The sequence below is a fragment of the Labeo rohita genome, chromosome 7 (assembly GCF_022985175.1).
Source record: "Labeo rohita strain BAU-BD-2019 chromosome 7, IGBB_LRoh.1.0, whole genome shotgun sequence".
Classification (NCBI taxonomy): Eukaryota; Metazoa; Chordata; class Actinopteri; order Cypriniformes; family Cyprinidae; genus Labeo; species Labeo rohita.
This window is the reverse complement of record NC_066875.1, coordinates 8,080,027-8,097,344: the sequence shown is the minus strand read 5'-3', so window position 1 is coordinate 8,097,344 and position 17,318 is coordinate 8,080,027. Positions and strand designations below refer to the sequence as shown.

The window sequence follows — 17,318 nt, the reverse complement described above, 5'->3', positions numbered from 1 at the left end:
CTGAATATTTTGCAGTGTGTCTTCTGTTCAGGTCAATTATTAAAAAATATGATGACCCCCCAAAAAAAGCAAAGCAAAGCACAGCAAAACAAAACAAAAAATACAACAAAAGATGTTTTTCAGATGGGGTAAACACAAAGCTGTATATTTCTATAGACTGTATTATATCAAACAAAGGCAACATTCCAACACTATAAACATATTTAATGAAATGCAATCCATAAACAATGATAAAATAAAATAAATGCAATAAAAAATAAATTAATAAAAATTTAATTGAATTACCCCCCCACCCCGTTAATGAAATACAAATTATAAAGAATGATTAAATAAAAGTAAACTAAAAAATATAAAATGAAATAAAATAAAAATAACAAATTAAATTAAATTAAAAATTAAATTAAATAACCAATATACTCCCACAGTTAGTGAGATGCAATCCATAAAAAATGATTAAATTAAAATAATAAAATAAATACAATAATACAATACAATATAATACAATTACATAAGCAAAATACTACCAGAGTTAATAAAATGCAAATCCATAAACAAAAAATGATTAAATACAAATAAAAAAATAAAATAAAGGAAAAAATAAAATAAAAATAATACAATACAATACAATTAAACTAAATGAAATAAGCACCCCACCACACACACAGCTGCTGAAATGCAAACCATAAAGAATGATTAAATACAAATAAAGTAAAAAATAAAATAAATAAAAAATAATACAATTAAATTAAATTGAATTAAATAAACAAAATACCTCCCATAGTTAATGAAAAGCAAACCATAAAGCATGATTAAATAAAAATAAAATAAAAATAATACAAGTAGATTAAAGTAAATTTTAAATGAAATGAAATTAAATTAAATAAGCAAGATCCCTCCATAGTTAATAAAATGCAGAATAATTAAATAAAAATAAAAAATAAAATAAAATAAAATAAAATAAAAAAATAATACAATTAAATGAAATTGAATTAAATAAGCAAAATACTTCTTATAGTTAATGAAAAGCAAACCATAAAGCATGATTAAATAAAAATAAAATAAAAATAATACAAGTAGATTAAATTAAATTAATTAAAATAAATATAAAAATAAAATCAAAATAATACAAATTGATTAAATTAAATTCAATTAATTAAATTAAAAATTAAATTAAATAAGCAAAATACCTCCCATAGTTAATGAAATGCAAATCATAAAGAATGATTACATAGAAATAAACTAAAATTAAATAAAAAAATGGATTGGATTTGACTTGTTTAGGAAAATCTTGTCCCAACATTTTTAGTTTAACTCAAATTACTAAATTAATTAAACCTAATAAATATACAGGTACAGAGATAAAAGAAGAAAAAAAGAAAATACAAAATATAAAACTAGATTCTCATTCAAAATATAACTAGAATCAATAATGCAAAACATTGAGATATATGTACCTATTTATAATTTATACTTATTAAAAGTTTATTTTTTATAACTATATAATTATAAATATGTTGGGAAAGAAGTAAACACACTGAAAGTACATTATCATAAATATAGACCATTTCACTAGATGTATACATACCGGTCCTGATACACTTCCTGTTTCTTTTTTTTTTACTTTACACAAACATTACAAAAAAATACAACCAACATAACATTTGACTGGATGAAAATTTTACATTAGCACCTATAAAATGTATTTATATATGTGAGAAAAAAAACAAAAAAAACAGGAAGTGCTTCTGGACCAGTGTTGTTTACATCTAGCGAAATGGTCTATATCATACATGATCTATAAATCTCATGTATGTTATATTTCACGTATGGCAGTATATATCGGAACCCCTGACACACACACGCACACAAAAATGGTTAATATATAATATAGGTATATTAATATAAAATATATGCAAAATATATTATAAAATATATGCACTGTAATTAAATTATAATACTGGTGTGGTTATTTTGTGTTATACATCAGTGCTTTTTTATACTACTACTATTGTTATTATTTTTTAATTAATTTTTTTTATCTGTCCACGTAACTAAAATTCCAGTGCTGGGAAAGAACTGAACACAATAAAACCACACTGTCATACATAAAGGCAAAGGTCGTTTATATAATGACAGCAGACTTTTATCAAAAGGTTGAAGTTTGTTCCCAGGACAAGTTTTATATTTCATAACTATCATGCAAAGTCTCGCGTTACATGCCAATATTGTCATTTTACTAACTGGCAGTTTACACTTTCAGCTGTTTTATAATGTACACAGACCGAGTGTTGTCGGAAGTGACGCAGATTGATGTGAAGTCTCGCGAAAGTGCGTGGCGGCCATTTTTCCTCCATTGATTGCTGTTTTTGCTTACAGTCCAAGCAGAAAGAAAGTAACACAGATTAAGCTGGATTAAGGGGCATTTAGCCCAAAAGTTGTTTCTACGATATCGCCTCGTTTTGCCTAACACGCTCAGAATGGTGTCCCAAAGCGACTCGCAGAGCTCCTGTTGACAGCGGACCGCGGCTGGATGATCAGATGGAAATGGTGCCCAGCGAAGAAAAGCAGCTTGTGCCCAAAGAGGTGAGAGATGATCGACCTCAAAATAACACACTGAAAGCACACTACAACGCTCTATAAATCGCACCGTGAGCCAGGGATTCGCGTTTAGATAAATGCAGGGAGAGACATGAAAGTGCGTGTCGGTGTTGAGTTCAACGGCTAGCAGGAGAGTGTTAGCAGCAGCTCAGCTAACTGTCAGTCAACAAGTCCTTCCAACAGATTAAATACGTTCATAACCACTCGAGTCTGATGATTTATATGATTAATAAGCCGGATAACGTGTTGTCATGTATGCCGTCCGACTGTTTACTTTTCACACAGCCTGTAAAGTGTCCTGCTGGAGTGAGTTTAGGGAGGCGCTAAAGTGTGCGCCACAGTTTATGTTAGCAGCACAGATTAGTCTGCTTGATTTAATCCACATCACTTAATTAATGGACATGATTCACATTAGATTCGTAATTCAGGTATTTGAGGACTGCTTTCTATTTTCATACCTGAAAGGCTGTACAGTGTCAACACACGTAAAATCAGCTTTTAACTTGCAACCTATTCTGGTCAATTCAGATCAAATACACTGTTTCGGATTGAATCAGCATTAATTTATTTGTGGACTTGATTCAGATTAGTATCTTAATCTTGTCTTGGCCACTTTTGGACCATCAGCTGTCAAGAGGTTTATTTTTCAGTCTTCTTGCTAACTCATAAATTATTTTGCATTGAATGTCTATGCACGTAAACAAGTTATATTGTTAAAATCATTCAACGTTAATATAAGCAACTACAGACTGTACTTATGGAATGCTTAAAAAAAGTAATATCTAGAAATAATTAATGACAAGTATCATGGTACTTGAAAGAATATCAGTACGTGGTAGTAAAAACAAGCTGCTGACAAATTTGATGGCCAATATAAAACAGACAGGTATGATATCACACATTTTAATTAAAAAAAAAAAAAAAAATATATATATATATATATATGTATGTATGTATGTATGTATGTATTTATTTATTTATTTATTTATGTAGTTATTTTACATAATATTCACTGACTTGTTTATTAAGATTTTACCAGAAAAAAAAAAAAAAAAATATATATATATAATTTATTTATTTATTTTTTTTTTACCTGCTGTATTTTTATGATTGCTTGTTTTTTTGTGTTTATGCAACTCTTGTATTCTTGCAACTCAGATTTTTCCTTGGAGAAAGCCTTGGATTCATGGCAATAAAAATAAATTACTCCTACTACATAAAATTTACTAAATTAGAAATAATAAAAAAGGGGGGAAAAATAGAAAAAGTCTCAAACACATTATTTATTTATATTTTATTTATTAAATAATGATTTGTGACCGCGGACCACAAAACTAGTCATAAGGGTCAGATTTTTTTTTTTTAAATTGAGATTTATACATCATCTGTAAGATGAATAAATAAGCTTTCCATTGATGTATGGTTTGATATGACAGGACAAATTCAAGTTCTTAGCAATGCGTATTACCAATCAAAAATTAAGTTTAGATATATTCACAGTGGGAAATTTACAAAATATCTTCATGGAACGTGATCTTTACTTAATATCTTAATGATTTGTGGCATAAAAGAAAAAATGATCATTTTGCCCCATACAATGTGTTGTTGGCTATTGCTACAAATACCTGTGCTACTTATGACTGGATTTGTGGTCCAGGGTCACATTTATACTTTAGCAGCTTCCTGATTTTTGAATTTTCAACGAATCAAAAACTTGACTACAAATACACACTTCAGAACATCTAAAAGCAGCTTTTGTTTGCAATGTTTGTGAAATTAAATATTTATTAAAAATTCAAAGACTTGCTATAATGAATTTGCTGAATGCCGCCAAACAAAACATTATTTAGGTAGGTTTTCTTTTACTAATAATGAAAATGCAAACACTACAATAATTTTTCATACACTGTTTACATTCTGTTTAATATTTCTGTTAATAACTTAATAGACCGAACTGTTCAACAAAAATATTAAACTAATGAAATCAGAGTATGGCTGTCAGAAAAAGTCTGGCTTCTGACACTTAAAGGCCAAACAGAAAAACAAATTGGACAATTCAGATGAAGAAAATATATGTATGTTTATACACTGCCCTCCAAAAGTTTGGAAACACCCCTGGCAAAGTGTGGTTTTGGATGATAACATCATAAATCCTTATCATTTTTTGGTGCAAATACATTAAAGTAACTTGACATTATCATTGAAGACCAGCAATAATAATTTTTATTTTAATTACCTAATAATGGCAATATATACATGTCAAAGTCAGACTTGCCCCTTTGCCTGCTGTGATGCCTGGTTACTGGTTTAAACTTGGCCCAGGTTTTTAAAAGATTTTTGGGTCAGCACACCTTAATAGCTTCAACAACTGATTGCCAATTAAGTTTAGAATACAACGAATTTAGGCCCAGATTATGCAGAGCTGTAATAACTGCTAATGGTTGATATTTTAATGAATCGAAAATTCACATTTTTTCTATGTGTATCTACACTGTTTATGTAATAAAATATGTTTTCGTAGTTTGTGTTGTCCTTTATCAGTGCAAAATTATCACAAATTAAAAAGGATTCATGCCAATATTGTCCAAAACCCCACTTTTCTAGGGCGTTTCCAAACTTTTGGAGGGCAGTGTATGTATATGTGTGTGACCCTGGACCACAAAACCAGTCATAAGTAGCACAGGTATATTTGTAGCAGTAGCCAACAATACATTGTATGGTTCAAAATTATCGATTTTTCTTTTATGGCTTTTTTTTTTTTTTTTTTTTTTTTTATAATATTAAATAAAGATCATGTCCCATGAAGATATTTTATAAATTTCCTACCGTAAATATATCAAAACTTAATTTTTGATTAGTAATATGCACTGACGATAACTTCATTTGGACAACTTTAAAGGCGATTTTCATAATATTTTGATTTTTTTGCACCCTCAAATTTCAGATTTTCAAATAGTTAGTATCTATCAACTGTTAGTATAACTAGTTCTCAATCGTTTTTCTTAATTCCCCCATTTACTGCAAAGGTATTAATATTTGATGCGAAGAAATGTAACAATTTATAATAAAAACATTTATGATTTATGTCTTTATTTTGGCTTTTTATGTGGGTGATTAAATTCATTGGTTAGACAGCCAGTGCGTCAGGGATTCCGACTAAATTCAGAGCAGGATTAATCTATTCAAACACATAACAACAATAAAAAAGCCATTTGACTTCAGCCTGAAATGAATGAGTCTGTTTGATCCTATTTGATCTTATAAATTGGTCTGCGGGATTAACATGACCTTCACTAGCTCCACGCCAATTACCACATGAATCTCTTTCAGTCTTTTATAGCTGGATGCGACACTCCCACGCTCTTTCTCTGGGTTATGACAACACCTGCTGGAAATCATTGATTAGTCAGCACTAAAGTTTATAGTTATATTTTATCTCCAGTGCAACCAGATTACCTTCAAAGCACACTGAGCCTTTTCTTTCACGTAGTTGTGGCATTTATACTGTGCCAGTGCTGAATGATATACGCTGCTATCACAAAGGTCCATGGGTTCACAGTACTCCACTATTGCCATGGCACTGGAGCTGCACGATTCATTCAAATAAAAGCAAAATTGCAACAAGGCTTTTATCAAATCACAAAGGCTGTGATTTAATAAAAAAAAAATATATATGCATGTTTCAGAGTGAAGTGCTGCACTGTATTCTTACACATGAGAAGCTTATTGTCTGCCAGTGTTTTCGGCATCTCAAAGCAGCTCAGTTTGCGGTAATTCAACTCCCATCTTTGCGTCTACTCTGAGTTTGGGTTGCTTAAACATGCATTTTGGAAAGCAACAAGGTATGCATGAGCAAAGCACTTGACCTCAGGTTGCTCCAAGAATGGCGTTCCTGCAGTTCAAGTTCTGTAAATCACATCACATCAAACCATTCACCAAATAACATCAAATGTAGCCCAATTTGTGGCTGCAGTTGCTGAGGCCCCTGAAGTGCAGGCCCATGATGCTGAGCTCTCTCTTTATTGTCAGATTGGCTCATTTTAATCTGCTCAGGATGGGCTCTTAGTAATCAAGACCGTCCAATGTCAGCAGGCATTCAGTCAGGACATCTTCTTCTAATGATTTTGCTGTAGCCATTATTTCAGATTTAATGCTCCTACTTCAGACTTTTTCTGCACATATCCCAAAATTTACAATAACTCTGCCTTCGTTCTGCTGACAAACGGAGGCCTGGCCCAGAGAACATCTGCTGCCTATAGATAGTAGAGGAATGTTTAGCATTCAAGCAAACAGGAAGTCAAAATATAAAGCCAGTAAAGTTTCACAATAGCTTTTGAAGTGTGGTCCCTTTCGGGTCAAAATCGGCTTATGCGGAGCTCCTATTATGATGCGTGGTTGTAGGGTCTGCTGGCTGTTTCAAAGGACCACCTGCTAAAAGTAATTAAGCCGTTTGACAGAAGGCTTGAGGGTGACTCATGCCTAGCAGGGTGAGGCACATTTTTGTGTTAAGCCCTCATTAGCTTTTTTTTTAACATATCCCACAGGTCTGGTTTATGGGAAGGGTTGGTAAATTTAGGAATCTATTTAAATCTGATTTTAATTCATATAAATACAGAATAAAAATCACACAATCTGGATTTTTTTAAAATCACATTGTGAATTGTAACCGCAATTTGTAGCAGAAAAATTTCAGTGGGTTTATGCGCAACAAATGTTTGTATTCTGTAGATAAAAAGATGAACATAACAACTGTCCATAACATATGCAGACTGATATCTAAAAGTTTTTTTTAATGTTCTTCTCACTAACATAACACAAGCTCAGTGTTTTTATTACACCCCCACGGGACCAGAACGTGAGCTAAATTACGACTCAGGACTGCATCCAACCTGGGAAACTACGCCTGGAAATGTGTTGCATCCTGGCTGCGTAGTCCCAGTTCGTAGCAGTATACATATAGCTACAGTGTGTGACTGCGCGGTGGGCAACAAAACATAAAAGTAAATGTATTTTTCTCAGTGCCAATAACCTCGTGGGCAGTGCGCCAACATACAGTGCCGTTGCGTTTTCGGTGTCCTGTTTTTGTATCCTAGCTTGTGGACCTTTCCTGGATGTGATTAATTGATGTGACAGCACTGTTATTTCGATTAATCACGATTAATCACATCCAAATATATACATGTATGTGTGTGTATTTATGTATACCTATAAATATACACAGTACACACACATATATTATGTAAACACAATCTTTTATTATGGATGCAATTAATCATGATTAGTCGATTTGACAGCACTAATTTTAACCCATTTGACAATGTGGGGAGTATTGGATGTTATATTCACACCAGTCAATGGAAAACCTGGAAATATTTAAAAAATTATTTTTCATTTTTCTTTGTCTCACTAATATTCGGATATTAAAATTACATAATTCACCAAAAAAGAAATAAATAAAAATAAAACAAGTTTACAAGTTTAAAAATTACAGTGACTTTTAGAATAGGTAAGATGTGTTCTTAGATAAAGTGCAAAGTGGGCAAGTGTGCATCTTGTTGCAACAAACTCCTTAAGAAATCTCTTAGTAATGATACTTTTAAAATTATTAAAACCACTCTGAACACGTAGCATAGCAGCACATTTTCTGTGAAAAACAGAAAATAATTACAAATCTTAATTCAATGTTTTGTGACAATTTGTATTTTTATTATTGTTATTATTATATTTTTTTTTTATAATATGAGGTTAATATGATTTAGTTTTTATCAAATATGCACTGTTTTTTGTTTTTGAAAAAGTAATAATTTTATTCAACAAGTATTCATTAAATTGATCAAAAGTTACAGTAAAGACATTTATAATGTTACAAAAGATTTCCATTTCAAATAAATGCTGTTCTTCTAAACTTCATCAAAGAATCCTGAAAACAATGTAGTGCGGTTCCCACAAAAATATTAAGCAGCAAAAACTGTTTTCAACATTGATAATAAAAAGAAATGTTTCTTGAGCACTAGATCAGCATATAAGCATGATTTCTGAAGGATCATGTGACACTGAAGACTGGAGTGTGTCACTCAAAATCATAGGAATAAATTACATTTTAAATATTCAATGAAATTATTTTCAGCTGTATTTTAGATCAAATAAATGCAACCTTGGTGAGCATAAGAGACATTTACTGACCCCAAACTTCTGAATGGTACTGTACATCACTCCAAAACCAGTCGGATGTCAACATTGAAACTAACTTATGAAATCAAAGTGCTGCAGTTACCCAAGTTACCCGATGAGTGATCACCTCTGTAGTTTTTGTTTTTAGATGGTTTGCTGCCCACATCACATTCTTTAAAAGGAATGCAGATGTTACCAGGTAAACAAAGGTGGCTTAGTTGGGGTAACAGCCGCCTTTACTGTCTGTCACCACTTTGTTCTGCACTACTATGTAGAATAAAAGCAGGCTGGGTGACGTTCTCTTTAAATGTCAACCTATACAAACAATGCATGGAATTTCCCTGAATAATAATCGGGCGCTTGCTTTGAGCATTTGATTCAGGTGCTCTGATAGCGTTCAAAGGGTCTGGAAATGCTAAGCAGGATCTGAGGCCCCAGTGGCCCCTCTCTCTCACTTTCTCTCTCTCTCCGTGTCTCTCTGTCTCTCTTTTCCATTAGCTGGCGTCTGTGTGCCAGGTAGGAATCTTTGTTCACTACAGCTATTGCTGTCATCCGCGTCGCACCACAAGCTCACCGTTTTTATCACACCCCCACGGGACCAGAACATGAGCTATATTACGACTCGGGATTGTATCCAACCTGGGAACCTACGCCTGGAAATGTGTAGCAGCTGGGCTGCTTAGTCCCAGTGCATAGCAGTGTACATGTAGCTACAGTGTGTGACTCTGCAGTGGGCAACATACCTTAAAATAAATATAGTTTTGTCACCGTCAATAGCCTTGTGGGCAGCGCACCTACGGCACTGTTGCCTTTCGAGCGTCCTGAGTTCCTTTCTCGCGGACCTTTCCTGATCCTGTCCCCCCCTTTCTCTCCCACTTTGCTTTGTCTGCTCTACACTGTCCTATCACTGTCCTTTCAGTGTGTGTGTGTGTGTGTGTGTGTGTGCATGTGTGTAAATGTATGTATGTATGTATGTATGTATATGTGTGTGTGTATATACATAAATATACACAGTACACACATTAATTATGTAAACAAACTTTTATTTTGGATGCGATTAATTGCAGTTAGTGCTGTAAAATTTGATTAATGACGAGTAATCACATCCAAATATATACATGCGTGTGTGTGTATACATATAAATATACACAGTACATGCATATTTAATATGTGTAAACAAACTTTTGTTTTGGGTGCATTGTCATTAATCACGATTAATCACAATGAATCGATTTGACAGTACTGCTTTTTAACCCACTTGACAGGGAGTATTGGATGTTATATTATTAAAATAATATTTTTAATTATTATTATTATTATTTTATTTCAGTTCTGGAAAAGCTGTGCACATTAATAAATCTTAAAAATAATGGAAAATCAGTTGACACTTCTGTAGTGATTATAAATTGTTCATGTTATGTTCTACTTTAATATATCAAAAATGAAAATATGACTCTCAACTCAGAATAATAAGCTTATTTATTTGTCTACACAATGTTTGGGCCATCAGACTTAAGGTATAGTAAATAATTGTATATTTATTTTGAAATATTCATACACATTTGCAAGTGTATTAGTTCATTTTTTTAAATAATTTCTGACATGGACATTAAAAACTACTCCTGAAGACTCTATTAAAAATGTTTTTCATAATAATCATAAAAGGCTGCAAAAATTATTTTTGTAATTTTTTTTTGTATATTATTTAAGTATTTCATTGGTCAAATTTTGTGAAAACTGTTATAGAGTTATACAATAATTTATTTTAAAATCTGTAAAATACCACATAGTCTTCTGTAAACATTATTGGGTCATGACAAACAAATCACATCTTCATGAAATATTTTTGTAATTTTCACAGTATTAGTTAAAATGATATAACAAGAAAATATGAATATATCATGAAAATTTTATATGCATCGTCCATCCCTGCGTCATTGGAAGTCTTTACTGTGATAAAGATCTTGTAGCCCTTTGCATCTTGTCATAATAAACACCGGCCGCTCGAGTACAGGCCAACCTGTTTCATGCGAGCACCTAACGATATTATCCCTGATAAAAATATCCTGTAATCTGATAATGCCCCTGCTTGTGTTGACATCTGTGTGTCTTTTACAGTGGCATCTTCACATTTTCTCCACTAGATCTCTTTTCTTCCTCTGCGAATTGACCTTTAACAGATATCAGACATCAGCACCGCTCATATCGTGATGCTCAGCCTTGTGCCCAGGGCTGGTTTGATTTCTTTTGAACAGTGTGTTGTTGTTGTTCTGTCATCAGGGTATTTTTTTGGAGTTGCAGGCAGAGTATTTTTGAGGAGATGCAGAAGAGGTTCTCACAGGTAGCTTTGTTTGTGTTGCATGCGTGCGTGTTTACAGCATGGTGATTCATTTGACACTAACTCGCAAATGAAGACGTCAGGAAAAAGTCAGCTGGTTTGTGATGAAGCTGAGGGCTGTTACATGCATATGGGAATTTAAAGATGTAGTGTTAAAATAATAGAATAAAAATTCATTTAAGTAATCTAAATAAAATAAAAGTAATCAAATTTTTTTTTTTATTATTTATTTATTTTTTTTAATTCAAAATATTCAAAAGGTGGTTATTTTATTTTTACAACACCCTTCAAACAGTCTAGTCAAGGTATTTTCAATGCTTTTCCCATCAATAATATACAGTCATGGCCAAAAATATCAGCACTCTTACAGTTGCAAATGTTTTGGTACTCATGGCCATTTTGTTTTTGTTTGCATTGGAACAACACAAAAACAGAGAGGAAAAGTCAAATCTGTCACAGTTCCATACAGAACCCAAAAATGCATTGGACAAAATGATTGGCACCCTTAACTTAATATTTGGTAGCACCCCCCTTTGGAAAAAATAATTGAAATCAACCTCTTCCTGTAACCATGAATGAGTTTCTTACACCTCTCCACTGGAATTTTGGACCACTCTTCTTTTGCAAACTGCTCCAGGTCATTCAGATTTGAAGGATGCCTTCTCCCAACTGCTTGAGATCTCACCACAGGTGTTCTGTGGGATTCATATCTGGACTCATTGCTGGCCATTTCAGAACTCTCCAGCACTTTGTTCGTAACCATTTCTGAGTGCTTTTTGAAGTGTGTTTCGGCTCATTGTCCTGCTGGAAGACCCCTGACCTCTCGTGGAGACGCAGCTTTCTGACACTGGCCACTATGTTGCCTCCCAAAATACTTTGGTAATCATCAGATTTCATGATACCATTCACACAGTCAAGGCGTCCAGTGCCAGAAGCAGCAAAGCAACCCCAAAACATCTGAACCTCCACCATGTTTGACTGTAGGGACTGTGATCTTTTCTTTGAAGGCCTCATTTCTTTTTCTGTAAAAGGTGCCATGATGCCCTTTACCAAAAAGCTCTACTTTTGTCTCATCTGTCCACAGTGTGTTCTCCCAGAAGAATTTTGGCACTGACACTGTTGTACCCTGTGTTTGCAGATCAGCTTGAATTTGTTTGGAATTTAATCTGGGTTCAATCCTTTGTTGTAATTTTTCATTAATTTTGCTCTTCCGTCCACGTCCAGGGAGGTTAGCTACAGTGCCATGGGCTGTAAACCTCTTGATGATATTGCGCACAGTATACAGAAACATTAAGATCTCTGAAGATGGACTTGTAGCCTTGAGATTGTCCTTGCTTTTCCACATTTTTTGTCTCTCAAATTCACAGACAACTCTTTACACTTCTTTCTTTTCTCCATGCTCAGTGTGACACACAACACAATGGTTGAGTCAACTTCTTCATTTTAACTAGTTGCAACTGATTACTATATTGCCCACACCTGTTACTTGCCACAGGTGTGTCTAAATACAAATCACAGGAGCATCACATGCTTGAAAAGCAATTATTTCTTACAATTTTGACAAGGTGCCAATAATTTTGTCCAGTCCATTTTTGAGTTCTGTGTGCAATTTTATGAAGTTTGACTTTTCTACTTAGTTTTTTTGTGGTGTGGTGCAAACAAAAACAACAGGCATGTGAATACCAAAACATTTGCAATTGTTGAAATTTTCTGAGAGAAGTGTTGCATTTTCTGACAGAATTGCAAGGGCGCTGATATTTTTGGCCATGACTGTACGTAGAAATGTTTTGCTTGCCTCCTTCTTGGAATCCTCAGTCAGCACTCTTAGTAACATGATCAGTTCTTTAGCAGACGCTCAGACAGTGACCATGAAAAGACCATGGCTTTGCTTTGTAAACAACACCTGCAATTAGCCAAACACCACTAGACATTACGGCCTTGAATGCATACTGTGGCCACATTTGAACAGTTAAGACAAACCTTTACTTTTCTGAGCTAGGTTTAGGCAGTTACTATTAACTGAATGTTGCTGTGTTTAAACCACATCATATTTGTTGAGTAATTAGTCAGGTGGTCATGCTTTTAGTCTTGTTTAACCTTGATTTGTTCATGGTGGATTGCAGAAATCTAACCTGAGTAGCTTTGTATTATTTGAGTTCAGTGATAAAGTATGTGCATAATTCCTAACTTTGTTTTCCTGTATTTTGCATAGCTCTAGGATTGGTCAGTTCTCTGCTATTGCATGGCACAAGAAGACTGTTGCACTTTTGCTCATCTGCATCTTTTCCCCGTCATGTTTGAGGACGTGCTTAGCACTGGAGCTGGGCTTAAACTTTTGTGCTTGGTTAAACTACACTTGACAAATCTCACATTATGTGTTGGTGTATTTACAGATTGAAAGTGCAGCGGAGGAGCCGAGAGTGCTGTGTATAGTGCAGGACACCACTAATGCCAAGACCGTCAATGAGAGGCTGACGCTCAACCTGCCCGCCTCCACCACCGTCAACAAATTCTATGAGGATGTGGCTCAAAAGGCTGGATATGTGAACGGCAGTTTCTGCCTGGCGTGGGCCAACACTGGCGACACGGTGAGAGCCCTTTCATAAAATACGCAAAAACTCTAGTTCAAGTACTCAAAAACATGTTATTTTTCTCCCCTATTGTGCATAAAGAAAATGTAATATGTGCAGTGTTTCCATAATTATTAATGTTTTAAATGTACATACATTTACACTACCATTAAAAATTTTAGGGTCGGTAAGATTTTGTAATGTTTTTGAAAGAAGTCTCTAATTCTTACGAAGGCTGCATTCATTTGATCAAAAAAGTAAATACACAGCAGTATTATTGTGAAATATTATTACAATTTAAAATACCTGCTTTCTAATTTAAATTACTTTTAAGTGTAATTTATTCCTGTAATGGCAAAACTGCATTTTCAACAGCCATTACTCCAGTCTTTAGTTTAACATGATCCTTCAGAAATCGTTCTAATATGTTGACTCGTTGCTCAAGAAGCATTACTTATTATCAATGTTGAAAACAGTTCTGTTTCTTGATATGTGTTGAAACTGTAATCCATTTTGTTTTCATAATACTTTTTTCTTTTTTCTTAATACAGTTTTTTTTTTTTTTTTTTTTTTTTTTTTTTTTTTTTTTTTATACTTTTTTCCCAGGTTTCTTAGATTAATAGAAAGAAATGTTTTTACTGTTATATTCGTTGCTGAATAGAAGTAGTAATTTCTTTAAACACATTTTACAAATAATTACAAAGTAATTATAAAAATAATAGTAATCATAAAAAAATCTAAAATTTAATTAAATGTGAAGTTTTAAAGGAGGGATGTGATTTTTCTGTATAAATACGGATTTCCGTGTTTTCAGACCTTCAATGTGCATTTGGGAACGCAACATTCGTCATTAAAAATGTTTATACATTTATTGTTGTTTACAAAGAGAAACTTCAGTGTCACATAATCCTTCAGAAATCATTCTAATATGCTAATTTGCTGCTCAAGACACATTTATTTTTCATTATTATCAATGTTAAAACAGCTTAATATTTTTGTGGAAACAATGATACCACTCATTTGTATGAAACAATGATACCACAACATTTGTATAAGATTTTAAAGGGAGAGAGAGTAATAATTTTATTCATCATGCATTAAAAGTGATAAAAAGTGAGTGAAGACATTTAAAATGATTTCTATTTAATAAATGCATTAACAAATTTAATTAATATATTTAATAAATGCAAGAAAATGCTGTTCATTAAACTTTCTATTTATCAAAAAATCCTGAAAAATGAAGTTTATCAACATTTTCACACAAAATATGAAGCATCAGGTTTTTTGTTTGTTTTTTTACATTGATAATAATCAGAAATGTTTCTTGATAGTCAAATAATTTGTAATGATTTCTAAAAGGTCATGTGATGCTGACAGTGGAGTAATGATGAAGAAAATTCTGCTTTGCATCACAGGAATAACATATATTTTATAATATATTAAAACTGGAAAGTTTTTTTTTTTTTTTTTAATTTGTAATATTTAACAATATTGCTGTTTTTTTTTTTTTTTTTTTTTTTTTATTATTATGATAAAATATATTCAGCCTTGATGAGCTGAAGATATTTATTTTAAAATAATGAATAACTGTAATGTTTCCAAACTTTTGGCAGGTGCTTCAATAATTCAAATTCTATTATTACTTTATTATAATATTGTTATCATGATTATTAAATGCTGCTTTTTATTTTTGCAAGACAATAGTATGTAATATGACAATATAAGATATATCTTTTAATTTGCTAAAATATATATTTTTAATAATGTGTGCTGGGGGCGTGGCTTGTGGGCATGACTTGGGGAGTGGTCAGATTTTCCTGCTTTTTTGTCTCTAGCTGATCACATGCCTGTTGAAGTATAAATACTAAAATAGTATTTTGTGTGTTTGTGTGTGTGTGTGAAACAATTCAGTGATCTTAATTTTATTTACAACTTCACCCAGGTAGTAATAATTAATGAATATGCCCTGCTTATGAGTTAATTATTCACATATACTGGAGGGTTGTATTGTGTGGTTGTATACTAGAGGTTTGCGTGGGTATTTGAAACTTAACCCAGCCAGTACTGTCAAATGTAAATGCCAAACATAACCTGAAATTGCTTCCAGTAGCTACTTAGGTTCTGGTTTAAATCTGGAATATATTAAATGACTTTAAAATCACAACAGATAATAAAACACTTTATATGCTAAACAACTGAGAATCACACGGTAACAGAAATACAGGTTGTGCCAAACAATAAACATGTTTGATCTCTTCTGGCTGGATAGAGTCAGTCTGAAACTTACACATACACTGCACAATTTTTTCAACTCTGGCTGTCCGAAATCTAGGTACTGACTGTGACTTTTGGCAACTAGTGTCAGTTCATCCAGACTGCAAATCAGTGCAAAAGTTATTAGTGTGTTCCAGCTTTTAGTGCAAACAATTTATGATGTGTTTTCTATTAATTACAAACACAAACTTAAGCTTCAGGTGTGTTTGCTTAACACAAGCAAACACAACTGAAGGTATGCAGACAGCATCAGAGCCATGTCTTTACCACACCTCTGCAGTGCTATGATTAGATGGAGATGTGTCATGGACTCTGCTCCATTCTCCATCTAATTGTGTGTTAATCCCAGCGCTGACCCAGCACAGAGCCTGTAGCTGCAGGTAACTCTTAGAGTAGGTCAGTGGATTAAGGCCTGTTTCTGGCGTCACCCACGCTGCTCTCCCCGCCAGCGGAACATTAGTATGTCCAGACCTGTTGCTAAATTGCTAGTACATGTTATCCCTTAGGTAGCAGCCTTTTCTTCCACACTGACTGAATCCTGGGACAAGATGTGGGTTATCTGCAGTATACCAGGTTGATTATTTTCTCTCTGAAGGTCTTTTGAGCCATTTTGCAGTATTTCTGCATGTTTAGACTTGCTCTTAACATTGTGTTCCAGATAGCATCTTGCCTCACGTTATCTTGTTTTTCACTACCTCTTGCTCTTCATCCTCGCTTATCTCTGCTTTTTTTCTGTCTATCTCAACTCTACACCTGAAGGCCCCTCTGGACCAGACCAGTGAGATGTCCCTGGTGTTGTCCGGTTTTGAGGCGGGGAAAAGGAACTTCTTGCAGCTTACAGACAAGGACGGGGAGCAGCCCCAGATCGCTTCAGTGAGTCACTATATCAGCAGTTTAACTGGGTTAAAAAAATCTGTCTGTCTATCTATTTGTCTATCTTTCTGTCTTTCTATCTGTCTGTCTGTCTGTCTATCTATCTATCTATCTATCTATCTACCTACCTGTCTACCTGTTTATTTGTCTATCGTTCTGTCGGTCTATCTATGTATCGTTCTATCATTCTGTCATTTGTTCTATCGTTCTGTCATTCTGTCTGTCATTCTATTATTCTGTTGTTCTGTCATTCTGTTGTTCTGTCATTCTGTTGTTCTATCTATCATTCTGTTATTCTGTCTGTCTATCTATCTATCTATCGTTCTATCTGTCGTTCTATCGTTCAATTTGTCATTCTGGCTACTGTATCGTTCTATCTATCGTTCTATCATTCTGTCTATCAGTCTATTGGGGCTGCACAATTAATCGAATTTCTAATCATGATTACAATTATCGATATTAATACAATTATCGTTTAAAAGCACAAATTAAAA

The 17,318-nt window shown here is 33.4% G+C and overlaps 1 protein-coding gene across 2 annotated transcripts in view; it reads left to right on the top strand.

The window, feature by feature from the left end:
• Positions 1-2,303: 2,303 nt before the first annotated feature.
• usp47 (ubiquitin specific peptidase 47) overlaps positions 2,304-17,318 on the top strand; it is a 37,284-nt gene continuing 22,269 nt past the window's right edge. The window contains exons 1-3 of one of the 2 annotated variants that reach the window (XM_051114748.1): positions 2,304-2,583; positions 13,501-13,695; positions 16,711-16,824. In XM_051114748.1, the coding sequence (XP_050970705.1) occupies positions 2,539-2,583; positions 13,501-13,695; positions 16,711-16,824 (354 nt within the window). In that variant the 5' untranslated portion in view covers positions 2,304-2,538. Of the gene's footprint in view, positions 2,584-11,053; positions 11,111-13,500; positions 13,696-16,710; positions 16,825-17,318 lie in introns of those variants that run through there. The other variant, XM_051114749.1, reaches the window with a different exon arrangement.